A 14,210-nucleotide genomic window follows, 5' to 3' on the forward strand; every position below is an offset into this window, starting at 1 on the left:
TTCCTCATCCACTTCAAAACACTGCTTGCACATGCTCCAAGTCTTCTTTACTGTTTTAAGCGTCTCTGTTGCACAGTTACAGCAACACATATTGGTCTGACATGTATACTACATAATTTTGAGACGGTTTCAGTGGTTTTGTGTATACACAGATTTTTTTGAGACAAGGGGAAAAAAAGATAGGGAAAGCTCTGGCTTTGTGTGGTTGAGGTCTAAGTACACCCTTACTGCTTCCATAAGAATGGGAATTAAGAGGGTAAGTAGCAGTCAGGTGCTGCTAATCAAATGCCTTTGATTAACTGATCATCAGCAAAATTGACCAACTTTATAAAAGCAGAAGTTTTGGCAGTTTGCTCTGCAGCATTCATGCGTGTGTTACCACAATGCCCATGAGGAAAGACATCAGTATTGATCTTAGAGAAACAATTGTTACTGCCATCAATCTGGAAAGGGTTAGAAGGCAAACGATTTGAAGTCCATCATTCTACAGTGAGGAGGAAGATTATTCACAGGTGGAAACATTCACAACAGTTCTTCTCAGGAGTGGATGTCCCGGCAAATTCACCCCAATATAAGACCATGTAGAGAAATCACAAAAAAAACATGCTGAAATGTTAAAGTTCATGACAGTACAGTTCAAAAAAGACTGAACAAGTATGTCTTGTTCAGAAGGGTTGCCAGGAGGAAGCCTCTTCTCTCTAAAAAAGAACATGGCTGCATGGCTTAGGTTTGTAAAGTTGCATCTACACAAACCTCAAAACTCAAGACCAAAGTGGAGATGTTTGGCCATAATGCACAGCGTCACGTTTGACAAAACCAAACAAAGCATCAGCTCAAGCACCAATGATTTGGGCTTGTTTTCCAGCCACAGGACCTGGGCACCTTCTAGTCTTTAAATTGATTCTATTCTAGTCAAATGTGAGGCCATTTTTCCGATAGCTAAAGCTTGGCTGATATTGGGTCATGCAACAGGACAATGACCCCAAGAAAACAATCAAGGTGTTGCAGTGACCAAGTCAAAGCCTAAACATCAACCCAACTGCTATGCCAGGACCTCAAGAGAGATGTGCATTGAACAAATACCCACAAACCTCAATGAACTGAAGCAGCCTTCTAAAGAAGAGTAGGCCAATATTTATCCAAAACGATCTGAGAGACTGATAAAGTTATACAGAATAGGATTACCTTAATGTATTCCTGCTTATGTCTCAGTGTGTTTGGTGGATTCGCTATATAAATGGCGGAATTTGCGAGCGGAAAGAGGGATCTTTTCATTTGTAATATTTAAAAATGTTTCTGTGCCTCCATGTGTGTGTGTAATAAGCAGAGTGTACGTGCATTGTGTACCCACCTATAGGTGCATATATTACTAACGCGCCTTTTAATTAACAAGAAAATACTGTTGTTAACTTTAAAACAGGTTTTTGTTGGTCAACGGCGCTGTCATTTTCAGTTGCCTCAAATAGCGATGTGCCAGAAATTCGCCTGAACACACCTTGTTTTCAGACCAGCACGGGGAGAACTGTGCATTTGCTATTTAAACATTGTGGGGCTGGATGTAACTGCGTCAGGCTGAAGCTAGCCAAAGAACACTTGTGCTGCACCCAAGCGACAACCTCCCGCAGTCTCTCTTAAGGCCAATACGGAAGTAATTTAAACTGCAATTCCTTGACTGTCCACTAGGGACAGGCTCCAGAAGGGAGCAGAATCTCTTTGAGCCGTGCTCCTCTCCGTTAAAATTCCCAACTTTACAGCAGAAAAAAAAAACATGTTTACAGCCTGGTACAAATTGTGGTTTTGGTCTAAACGGCTAATTTTGCTCTTCATGACAACTGTGAGGGGGGTGAATTTTTTTTATAACTCATTCGTTTACATTATATAAAGCCTTAAAGTTCAGCTAAACTAAGGGCGTGGTTACTTTGAGTGGCAGGTGGATAGCCATTTATCTGCCGTCTATAAGTCATTGCGTCACCTAAGCTCCGCCCACATCCCGCCTCTTTGCCCATTTTCTGTTATCCGGGCATGACTCGTGATGGCAACGGCCAGCTCATCTCTACTTTACGCTTCAGACTGGCTTATCGGAATTCTATGGGTGACGTCACAGATACTATAAGTCCATATTTTTTTACAGTCTATGGTTGCCCCTGGCGTTGCATTGCGTCGAGTGTATGATAGGGCCCATAGTCTGCCAAGACCACATGCATTAACAATGGCATATTCAATAACATGTTAAAGCTATTTTATGAGAATTGTCACACCTCAGAATGTTTCAGAATTAAATCTATATTACAAGCAAACAACATTCTCACTGACACAGACGGCGCTGTAGCGGAAGTGTGTGTTTATAGCTAGCCAGCTGAATAATAACACTGGTTTAATGGCATACAGACATGCAGTTATCTATTGGGCTTGCAATGCAATGGCCAAGTATTTACGTCGTCTGCATTTGCATATTTGAATAGAGTACATTTCTGGCCTAAACTACAAAGTGGCCTAGACTTGCAGATAGTCAACATTCTGGCTACATGAGATTAGACTCTTACCTTTGCACATTTATGTGTGTGTGTGTGTGTGTGTGTGTGTGTGTGTGTGTGTGTGTGTGTGTGTGTGTGTGTGTGTGTACAAATACACTCTTCAAACATTACAAAAGGGAAACCCGATCACTAAACCGTACTCGGAAGTGCTGTAAAATATGTCCTGTTCAGGAACATCATCTTATTCAATGCAAGGTCATCTAAGGTTGTGTAATCTAAGCAGGAAAATAATATTCCCGAGTAAATGAGTGGCCATGGCGAGTGGTTAGAAGACTGAAATGGTATTTGAGGATTTCCCCGCCTGTTGAACAGTCAACAAAACTATCACATTATCTGTTTGGATTGTCCTGATGAAAGCCTGATTAAAACTGTTGGCTTTGCATCGATTAGTTTTCTATTTCAAGTCCTGTTTTACTGAGCATTTCATTTCTTGCTAAATAGCAAATGAGCAGGCACAAACAAGCATGTTTTCTTACACGTTATGAGATGGAAAGTAGAAGCACTCTGCCATCAATTTCTGTTCTATAAAGCAAACACTCTATTTTAACCCTTTTTTCAATAGCTCGGTTTCTACATTCCACGAATAGGGCACACATTGGCTTCCTTAAAAAAAAAAAAAAATAATAATTAGATGAAAAAATAACTTGTATTATATTAAATTGAAAGTCAATATATTCAAGATATTTACAGAATGGTTTTATTTAACATATTTTAAAAACACTAGGGAAGCACCAATATGAGAATTTTGGCAGAAACGATAACCGATAATTCTTTAAATTTGAAAACCGATAATGGATACATTGGCCGAAAAATCTATCAATCGAATTATTTATTCAAAACCAATTCAAAACCATAATGGTGAACTGTGTGCATCTAAAAGTGTCTCAGCTGAAGGAAATTATTCATTATTTACCAGCTTTAATATATCAGCCAAATGTTCTTATTGGGCCGATAATGTTAACATTAAAAATTACCATATATTGGACTATACCGATATAGTGGACAATATGTTGAGCAACCCTTAAAAAAACACTATATCTATCTAGGTCAGCCCTATACTGCAAACTTTTTCTTATTACAAAAGGAAAAAAAATACACCTGAAAAATGAATCTACATGTTTTTTTGTTTTGTTTTTGTGAAAAATGAAAAATGTGAAAAATGTATTTTTTATTTTTTTTTCCACACTTTCAACAGAATAATGTAAGACGTAATACACGTAATACCATTCATTGATGCAATAATGTCATTTCATATTTTTTTTCATTCAATTTTTTGGATAAATTGTAGTCCACAATTACATGACTTATGCTTACAAACTTCCGAATCTATTGAAATTCTATTGAATTATTGAAAAAATTGTAATATTTGTGCTAAACTGTTTCGAACTTGGACACCTTTTTAAAATCCTGTCAGGATGAGCACTTCTCTTGAGTATTTTAAACATGAAGGAATATTTTGCAGAATCAGCTCTGAAAAAAGTCCAAATTAAGTTGGCTTGACACTTACAGGAAATGTCCACACAGATTGGCTGCCTGCTTAAAGGTCTCACTGCACACATGTGAGGTTACGGACAGGAAGGTCACAGGTGACTGTAATGCTGTCGACTGTCACCCCATGGGTCAAGCAGGAGCAAAAGAGATGACACCCGATGAAAACAAAGACCCACTACATCCACCCACATCTACTCCCATGAGCTCTTGGCTCAAAACATCAACAATAATAAATGGAAAGAATCAGTTGCATTTAGAAACAAAAATGTTTAAAGGTAAAATGTGCAAACCACCGGGATATATGGAATACAAGGCCTAAATAAAAACGGTTTTCTATTTAAACAAGAGAAATTATATATGTGGGAATCAAAGGGACAGAAAAAAAGCACCAAATAAGAGACAGAGTGACATGAGAAAGATATATTGTACATATCTTTGGCTTTTCAGAATAGTTGTGGTGGAAATTGTTGTCTCGCTGTTCAAAATGGTATTTAACGTTTGCATATGCCTCCCATGCTTCAGTAAACATTAAAGCATCTGTCTAAAGACTTGCACCAATTGTATCGTCCTTTCATACATAACCAACATCCCGATCCGGTGTACACGTGAGTCTGTTGAGTCATCAATTCACATGACAGATGGTTCCCAGGGTACGCTCTATTCATCTGGCTCATGAATAATCATGAGTAGACCAAAAAAAATTGGGGTACAACAGAAGGTGGAGCTCTGGATCTGGTCTGCCCATTTTTTGTTTTCTTTAAAAAAATCTGTAACCATTATGATTAGTCAGAATACTCATAAGGACGTGAGAGTGCATATAAAAAAATATATATCTTTAAATTCATGAAGTGTGTCATGAAATCGGGCCAATGACAAAAAAAGTGTCAATCACATGAGCCAAGTTTTTAGAAATGGCTTTGGATTTGCGGTGGTTTCAATTTAGAAAAGCTTTTATATAATTTTCATTAAAAGCATACACTTAAAGGGATAGTTCACTTTAAAATGGAAATTCTCTCATCCTTTATTCACCCTCAAAACAGTTTGAATTTCTTTCTTCAGCTGAACACAAGGGACGATATTTTGAAGAATGTCAGTAACCAAATAGTTAACTGGAACCCATTGACTTCCATAGTAGGAAAAAGCAAACAAACATGTAAGTCAATGGTTCCAGTTAACTGTTTGGTTACTGACATTCTTCAAAATATCTTCCCTTGTGTTCAGCTGAAGAAAGAAATCCATACAGGTTTGAAACAACTTAAGGGTGAGTAAAGGATGACAGAACTTTCATTTTAAAGTGAACTATTCCTTTAAGGACTAAAATACAACATAAAATAGTTATTTTTCGTTCTTTTTTGGGGGGTAAAAAGAAGTTCGACATATATGAGCAGCGATTAGTGAACATGCCGACGCTGCTCACACTGCTGAAAGCGAATAAATATGTAAATATGTGCTGTGCACTTTCCTCTATATGACAAAATAAACGCGCAGCGAAAATGACAGAAAGCATCTGATCATAGCGACATGGATATGTTTGCAAAAGCTCTGAAATTCAGAACTCCAGTCAAGTCACCTCACATTTTTTTTTAAATAGCATACACTACCTGGCCAAAAACAATAGTCGCTGTTTGGATTTAAACAGGCAAATGCTTAGGAGTCTATGACTGGATCATTATTGCTGTGATCATTGTGTTTCTAGCATGCTATATGTTTGGCAACAGTTCTTCTAACACTAACACTTTTCGGTGGCCGTATTCCAGGATGACAACGTCAAGATTCATCAGGCTCAAATAGTGAAAGAATGGTTGGGAGGAAGCGTGAGTAATCATTTTTCACACATGAATTGGCCACTCTGAGTTCAGACCTTAAATTCACTGAAAGTCTTGTTGAAACGGATGTGCTGGAGGAGACTTTACAGAGTACTGGACCAAAAATGTATGCAACTCTTGAGAAAATGTTGTCAGTCTGGACTCAGTTGGCAATTCATGTGTGGAAATGATTCAGTGTGCAATAGTGTCAGTGTCTCTTTCAAGTACACTCTAAAAAATGCTGGGTTAAAAACAACCCAAGTTGGGTTGAAAATGCACCAACCCAACAATTGGGTTGTTTTAACCCAATGGTTGAGTTGTTCTTACCCAGCAATTGGGTTGTCTTAAGCAACATTAAACCCAACCACTGGGTTAAAACAACTCAACCACTGGGTTAAAACAACTCAACCATTGGGTTAAAACAACTCAATTGTTGGGTCGGTGCATTTTCAACCCAACTTGGGTTGTTTTTAACCCAGCATTTTTTAGAGTGTAGAATTACAACTTCGATTTCTACTATAAACTATAGACGTCTGACACTGAAGGACTGAACAAAAGAAATGAAGGAGGTCTTAACGTCAAAGAAGGAGGAGCCTCATCGCAAACTACTAAGTAATCAACAAATTTGATTAATTTAAAGGTGTTTGCCAGCCAAAACGCCTGATTTTGTGCGAAATCAGATCCCACCGTTGTATTCTTTGATTTTGCTTGAAGTATATTTAAAATATTTAATTTACCAGTAAAAAGTTTGGAATCATTCATATATATATATATATATATATATATATATATATATAGAGAGAGAGAGAGAGAGAGAGAGAGAGAGAGAGAGAGAGAGAGAGAGAGAGAGAGAGAGAGAGAGAGAGAGAGAGAGAGAGAGAGAGAGAGAGAGAGAGAGAGAGAGAGAGAGAGAGAGAGAGGAGAGAGAGAGAGAGAGAGAGAGAGAGAGAGAGAGAGAGAGAGAGAGAGAGAGAGAGAGAGAGAGAGGGAGAGAGAGAGAGAAATTGTCATTGTAGGTGCATGTCCACTGTGAGATGTAAACAAAATCCAGAAATCACAATGTATAATTTTTAACTATTTATTTGTATGATACAGCTGAAAATAAGAATTTGAACACTTGTTTATCAGCTAGAATTCTGACCCTCAAAAACCTGTTAGTCTGCCTTTAAAATTTCATTTTCATCAACCGTCTCCTAAGTGTCACTTGATCCTTCAGAAATCATTCTAATATATAATATTTTAACAAAACAGCTTTACTGCTTACTGACCCACATTCAACCTTGTCCAACAGGCAGCTAACCAGGTTGTTTTACATCTCATAACTATGGTGACATTTTAACCAAAGGAAAGGGATAAGAAATCTCAATAAGAGATCTTCACCACACTAGCTTTCAGACTGAGAAGTCTAATAAGTGATAAGCTGCATACAAGCCATAAGCAAACATACATTAATCTGCAACATAAACCTCAGACCAATGCAAAAGACTCAGAGAGTAATTTGATAAAGCAACCTATTGTTAAGACCAGCGGCTTAAAATATTAATGCTGTGACCGGTGGTGTTGAATATACCAGGGGTGGATTCTCACAGCCCATAAGAGAACTGCTCAAAAACTACATATATAAAGTCATTAGAAACGTGTCAAATGCTTTCACTCTGTGACATTTTATAGAATGAAGCCATAACATTACAAGAATAAAGTTGTAGAGCATTAGTTCTTAGATTAAACCCTATTCTTATAATTTAAATCATAACTTTTCCTCACAATATTAGGATTTTTTAAAGTACTTTATTAACAATATAAAAAGTCTTTAATCTCAATTTTATGGCTTTATACTTCGTTTTTAGATCATTATACTGTGGCACTAAAATGCCATTCACCTTTCCACATTTATGAACATGCTCCCTGTTCCACACACTTGTGCGTCATTTGCAAAACTCTGAAAAAGACTGATGCGTCATTTAGTGAGCAAGTGGAAAGTGCACTGACCTGACAAGTACACAAACAGCTGATTTTTTCCAGTGGCCATACTTGGGCCCTTAATAGGTTTTAGTTTGAACTGCAGTCATCTAAAAATTAAATTAAAGTCTGATTAAAGTCAAAAATAGCAAATCTATTTCGAGTCAGATTAGGAGAACAACAGATGAATGAATCCAAGAGTCTCTAAACACAAGACGAATGAAGTGCTTTAGAAGGCAACAGTGTAACAGGTAGAGACTGGTAGGCTTACTGTATCAACAACTAACCACAGGCTGGATAAACTAAAAATTACTGTAATGTTACAGAATCTCATCACTTTCTAGCCAGTACAAACACACACCTTTGGGCCTCATCAGACGTGGTTTTACAAACAACAGATACTGTCAGCAACATAATGCTAGTTGAACAGTTGCCATGACTTTGGCCTCACAAACAAAGAAGAATGATGGATTGTCCTTCATTAATGTTGCAGATTGAAGGTCTAAATCTCAGAGCCTTTGACTGTTGCTTCATTTAAAAAGGACATAAAGACTGCTACTGTCTTTATGATGCTGAGCCAGGCACCAAAACACTGATGTCATTCCCTGTGGAGAGAAAATCTACTGATACACAGTCTAAAGACATTCCACAAAGCAATTCTGAGGTAGTACAAGCTTGAACAAACATTGGGATATCTTCGGACTGAACCTTTGGGCTTTTGTGGTGTGATAATGTAAGAAACTGGAAACATTGCTTATGTCAACACAAGCAACTTCTAAAAGCCAGAAACATACTCAAATTAGCAAGTGAAGTACGCTTCTAAATATAGCAGCTCAATGTCAGGTAATTTATAACGCAACAAACATGTTTCATCCTCAGCATTACCACAAGGGGCGCTAATTAGCTTATTAGCTATACTTCTACTAAAATGAAACATGAAATTAGCTAAACTACTGGACATTAAACTATAAGATTAGATAAAGGTTTCTACTAAATTTGCTAAATTACCTAACATTACTTAACATAAGCTAAACCTTTATAAATAAATTAACTAAAATATCACATTAATAAAACTGCTACCTTAGTTAAACTACCAATATTATCTGAACAACATTTGTTAATCTTCTGCTAAATTAGCCAAATGACATGTGACATTAGCTAAAATACTGTACATTAAACCAAAATATCAGATAACGGTTTTTACTAAATATGCTAAATTACCTAAACATTATCCACACCGTTTTAACTAAGTTAGCCAAATGACTAAATTTGAGCTAAGCTACCACTTTAACAAAACTGCACTACATCAGATGAATTAATTAAACTACTAATAAACTACTAATATTACCGGAACTATAACATTTGTTAAACTTCTACTAAATTAGCTAAATGACATTACTACACATTAAATTATAACATTAACCCATGTTTTCCAAACTAACCGTGAAAGTGCACTGGAACGGCAGTCAAACCCGTGACTTCCCACCTGTGAACTCATACTAAATCGACTCTCAAGTTACGTGCTCTGATGTCACATAGCTCGCGACACAAAAATGGCAGCCCATATGGATATACAAATAATGTAAAATAAAAGGTATAACAGCTTCTTTTGTCTTATGCACCATTTTTCTCCTCTGTTTCCCTCTTATAAGAATGAAGTAAGCAGTTTTGGTGATAGAAATGATTGTATATGAGCATAAGCCCCGTATGGTCTTTGTTTACATCTAGCCCAGTTCCTTACTCTCAGGCAGTTTGGCGTGACTTTGCCTGGAACGCTACAGTCGTGGTTTGAAGTCGTAACTTACGGGCTCAAAAACCTGCCTGGAAGACAGCATTAGTTAACGGTTTCTATTAAATTAGCTAAATTACCTATACTATTAAACATTAATAGTAATAGCTAAATTATAGCATTTCAACTAAATTACCTAAATTACTAAACTTGAGCTAAACTTGAGCATAAACAAAACTGCAACAACATTAGCTAAATTAGTTAAACTACTAATATCTGAAATACAACATTTGCTTAACTTCAACTTAATTAGATAAATGACATGACTACAACACAACAAACTATACAATGACTTAACGGTTTCTTCTAAATGTGCAGAATTACATAAACTACTAAAAATTTGCTAAACTATTTCAACTAAATTAGCTAAATGACTAACATGAGCTAACCTATCGCATTAACAAAAGCTACACTACACTCTAAAAAATGCTGGGTTAAAAACAACCCAAGTTGGGTTGAAAATGCACCGACCCAAAAATTGAGTTGTTTTAACCCAATGGTTGAGTTGTTTTAACCCAGTGGTTGAGTTGTTTTAACCCAGTGGTTGGGTTAAATGTTGCTTAAGACAACCCAATTGCTGGGTAAGAACAACTCAACCATTGGGTTAAAACAACTCAATTGTTGGGTCGGTGCATTTTCAACCCAACTTGGGTTGTTTTTAACCCAGCATTTTTTTTAGAGTGTACTATTAAATTAGCCATTTTAGCTAAAATACTAAACGTTAGCTAAACCGGCATGTGCCAGAGAGACAAGCGCACAGCTATCTTGTCTTTTTGCGATAGCTCAGTACATTTCTGTGGCATGGCGGGAAACTGCTTCTACTAAATTAGCTAAATAAGCTGAATGCGGATTTGTTGGAAAATAATATCGCAGAACAAGTTACCTAGTTAAAGTTAGATAAATGCTAACATGTTTATCTCTGAATATTAAAAAATTCAGTTTGCAGATATCTGAAGGAAACAAAAATGCAAGGCGTTGACGAAATGCTTGCAATGCAGACCAATGTATGCAAACCATACATTTTCAAAAAAACATGTCTTTGTGTGACCTGCTTGTTAAAACTAAGCTTGAGAGATTAACATACTCATGTGATCTGTATTTAACTGTTCAAACGCCTATCATGCTAAAGCATTGTAGATTTGCTGCCGACAATATGGACATTTTCTTCATTTGTCATAAAGATGGCCAATTCTTAGATTTTCCAGGCGCTACATAAACCCATTTCCATGTTTTCACAATGCATCCAGCACCTGTTTTAGCACATTTAACTATCTCTGTCAGACATGCTTTCATAGGCAAATACGATGCCTTCAAAGAAATGTGACAGAAGAATAAAAAGTGGTGGACTGAATGACATTAGGCCTAAGTCCAAACGTTGAGCAAACTGAGCTGCAGGTCAAAGTCTGTCAGCTCCAGTAACCAGAGCTCCTGAGGCATGTGCAATGTAACCTGAGTCTATAGATGGCCTTTGTTTTTCAACAGAGCCTTTTCCAAACACACAAAAAAGAAATGTTCTATGGGTCCTTTCAATTTGGTTACAAAAGGATGCGTTTAATGAAGAAGATTATATCATTTCCATGATATAATCACACAGACTTTAACTGCTTGACTACTATCCAAGGATATAGCTCACCCATTCTTTCATCCTTTAGGTTGTCAGTCCAAATCCGATTATTTGTGCATCCGATTGAAATCTGATCTAAATTATTGACTGTCTACACTGTGTATCGCAACTCTTCAGATCTGCGTCCCATGCCAGTTTTTCATTTTCCAGAATATCTGCATTGAATGAATTTCTGTTATCTAAAAATATAAAACTATTAAAAAAATTTTTTGTTAAATGACAAAGTTAGCTGTGATACAATTACATTGTAATATTAGATTAGAAACTTGGTTTAGAACTAAAAACAAATAGAAACTTGATTATAAGTGTTTACCTGGCAACTAAATTAAGTACTAAAATTACAAAAACTGATATAAAATTAATTCAAACTAAACAAGCCCATGAAATTACTTAAACTGAAATTAAATTAAAAACTGAAAATATAAAATAAAATTTGAATATATGATTACATTTTATAATACTAAATAAACAATACTTTAATAACACTGCCAAATACACAAAACAATTATATCTTGAATAATAATTCAACTGTTTTTGTCCACATACAATGAAAGTCAATGGGGTCCAAAACCACATTATACTTTTACTGTATGGTCATAAACATTATTGAAAATCTTCTTTTGTGTATCACAGAGTAAAACAAAAAAAGTGTACAAGTTTGATATAATTATAATAGAATTTTCATTTTTGGGCAAACTATCCCTTTTAAATCGACATGAAACAGACGTTGCGATAGTCTTTGATTCCTTATTGTGACTTATATCTAAAAGGGGAGCGGCTTCATGAACAAGAAAAAATGTAGGGCGGTACTTTCTTTTTTCCATAAGGAATTGATTGGATTATTGAATTGTCGTCGTTTGCAATTTCTGTGATCTCACATGACTCACAGATTGTCCCGTACCCACGCCAGATATATAATTTAGAATAAATACTGCAATATCCCATACATAATAAGAATTGTCAATTTTGATTGCATCATGACTTTAAATTAAAATACATTTAATAATTGCCTTAATAAATAAGAAGTTTGAATGGCTTTTAAAGTATAAAATGCAACCTAAAGCTTGACTATAATTTTGATATCCTGTCATAGAACCAATTCAACTCAACTGACATCAGTAGAATAAAGTATGTAGACAAAATATTAGACTTGTATATATATAAAACATTAAAATTTCAATTACAACTTTACTGTAACATAAGATACAGTAATCTAGACTAACTTTTTTGGCTTTCGTCAATAGAAACGTAGAAATTAACCGAAAAATATGACAGAATATATGCCTGCATAAATGTTAAATGTACATATATAAAAGATTAGGAGTCCATGTTTATAAACACAAAGCCATAACTACAACATAAAAAAAAAAGGAAAATAAAATTAGAGACATTATGTATATGTTCAACTAGTGCACAAGAAGCGAATAATACATATATTGGATAACAATAAAGATGCATTTGATGTGACGTATCTGGAATTTAAAATACAAGCTGAAACCCATAATAAAGTGTGTATATAATGATATGATCCTGTTCAATAACACTCAGTGAAGTAAGAAAAGGCCATATAAATTTGCATATCTATTAAACAGTATATGAGTTCATAATAACACAATGAGGCCTTACTGTTAACCTAATACAGTAGTAGTTTTCACCCACTTCTTAACCAACAGAAAAGATGGTAAAAGAAAAGAAAATCTGTATCTAAAATGTCCATGTAATCGTAATCCATAATCTCACATTACTTTAAAACTGTAGCTAATTAATATACAACCTTCATTAACACTTTATATTCCACATCAAGGATCCATGCTTAGCAACACAATAAGGCCTTACAGTCTGACCTTATGATTTGTTTTTAAAAATAGGGCAAAAATAAAGGAAATGCCACGTGCATGCATATAATCGTATATTTATTAAACACTAGGCGTTTACGTAAACACAATGAACTCGCGCGGAACATAAAGCCCTGATGATGGTGTGACATTGTAGCAGGTACATAAGAGGCGGGCCCATATGGAGCATCAGTGAGACTTTATAGGCTCTTCTCTAGACTAAATAATATATATGAATGTATAGAATTATACCTGACGGCCACGCGCACTGAGCTCTCATCCTGTCCCGAAGACATGTTCCCGGTCAGGACACAGAGGATAAATATAGCTGATTTTCCTTTTCTTTATCGGATTATGTAGCAGACACACACACGGAGCGTCCCTCCCGCCGTCTATTCTGCCATTATAAGGCTGGAATGATCCAAACGGGTGCTCTTTTGACTGGAAAATGATGCAAATGGGAAATAAACCATCTCGTGTTCGGCGCAGCACGTTACATGTTTAATGAGCTGAACGGTGAGTGACTGCGCTCACACACAATCATCTGTCCTGAAGAGCGACTCTCTCCTGGAGTATGACATCACCACGCCACGCCCTCATCTCTCACGTCAGACCACGCCCCCCTCTCTACGCCAAAATGACAGGGAAGACAGGTTACGTGGGACATGTAGAATATCCATTACTACAATATAAATGCAAAATATTCGATACAGTAAAATACCTAGTTCAATATACATGCTTTGCTCCATTTAAAGTTATTTGTTTAATAAAGTGTTTATTAATTTACTTAAATGGACTGCATTTATATAGCGCTTACGTACTTTTAATGTAGGCTAATTAATTGAAGGTTCAAAACAAAAGCCTTTGTAAATGGCATGGTAAATGGTGGTTGGCTACAAAAACAGAAAGGATAAATCTTACAGCACCTCCTTTTGGACACATGCAGTACTGCACTTAGCAATGATATTGCGCTTAGCATGATTCCCATTTGCGATACGTATTGTTTGCCAAAAAAAATATATTAATGTGTTGGGTGCTTGGTTGGATAAAGTAACCGACAATATTTATGAATAAAAATGGCAAACACACTAAAAAAGGAAAATAAATAAAGTAAAAAATAAAATAAAAAATGCAAAATTAAAGTGTTTTCTACAATTCCTTTTTAAATTCCAT

At 35.9% G+C, this 14,210-nt stretch overlaps 1 protein-coding gene across 3 annotated transcripts in view; it reads right to left on the reverse strand.

Moving 5' to 3' along the window:
- LOC137049783 (kinesin-like protein KIF21A) overlaps positions 1 to 13,597 on the reverse strand; it is a 61,250-nt gene extending 47,653 nt beyond the window's left edge. For 2 of the 3 annotated variants that reach the window (XM_067428455.1, XM_067428453.1), the window contains exon 1: positions 13,290 to 13,597. In XM_067428455.1, coding sequence (XP_067284556.1) covers positions 13,290 to 13,333 — 44 coding nt within the window. In that variant the 5' untranslated portion in view covers positions 13,334 to 13,597. The remainder of the gene's footprint in view (positions 1 to 13,289) is intronic. The other variant, XM_067428454.1, reaches the window with a different exon arrangement.
- Positions 13,598 to 14,210: the final 613 nt, after the last annotated feature.

This window comes from Pseudorasbora parva, chromosome 20 (genome assembly GCF_024679245.1).
Source record: "Pseudorasbora parva isolate DD20220531a chromosome 20, ASM2467924v1, whole genome shotgun sequence".
Taxonomy (NCBI): Eukaryota; Metazoa; Chordata; class Actinopteri; order Cypriniformes; family Gobionidae; genus Pseudorasbora; species Pseudorasbora parva.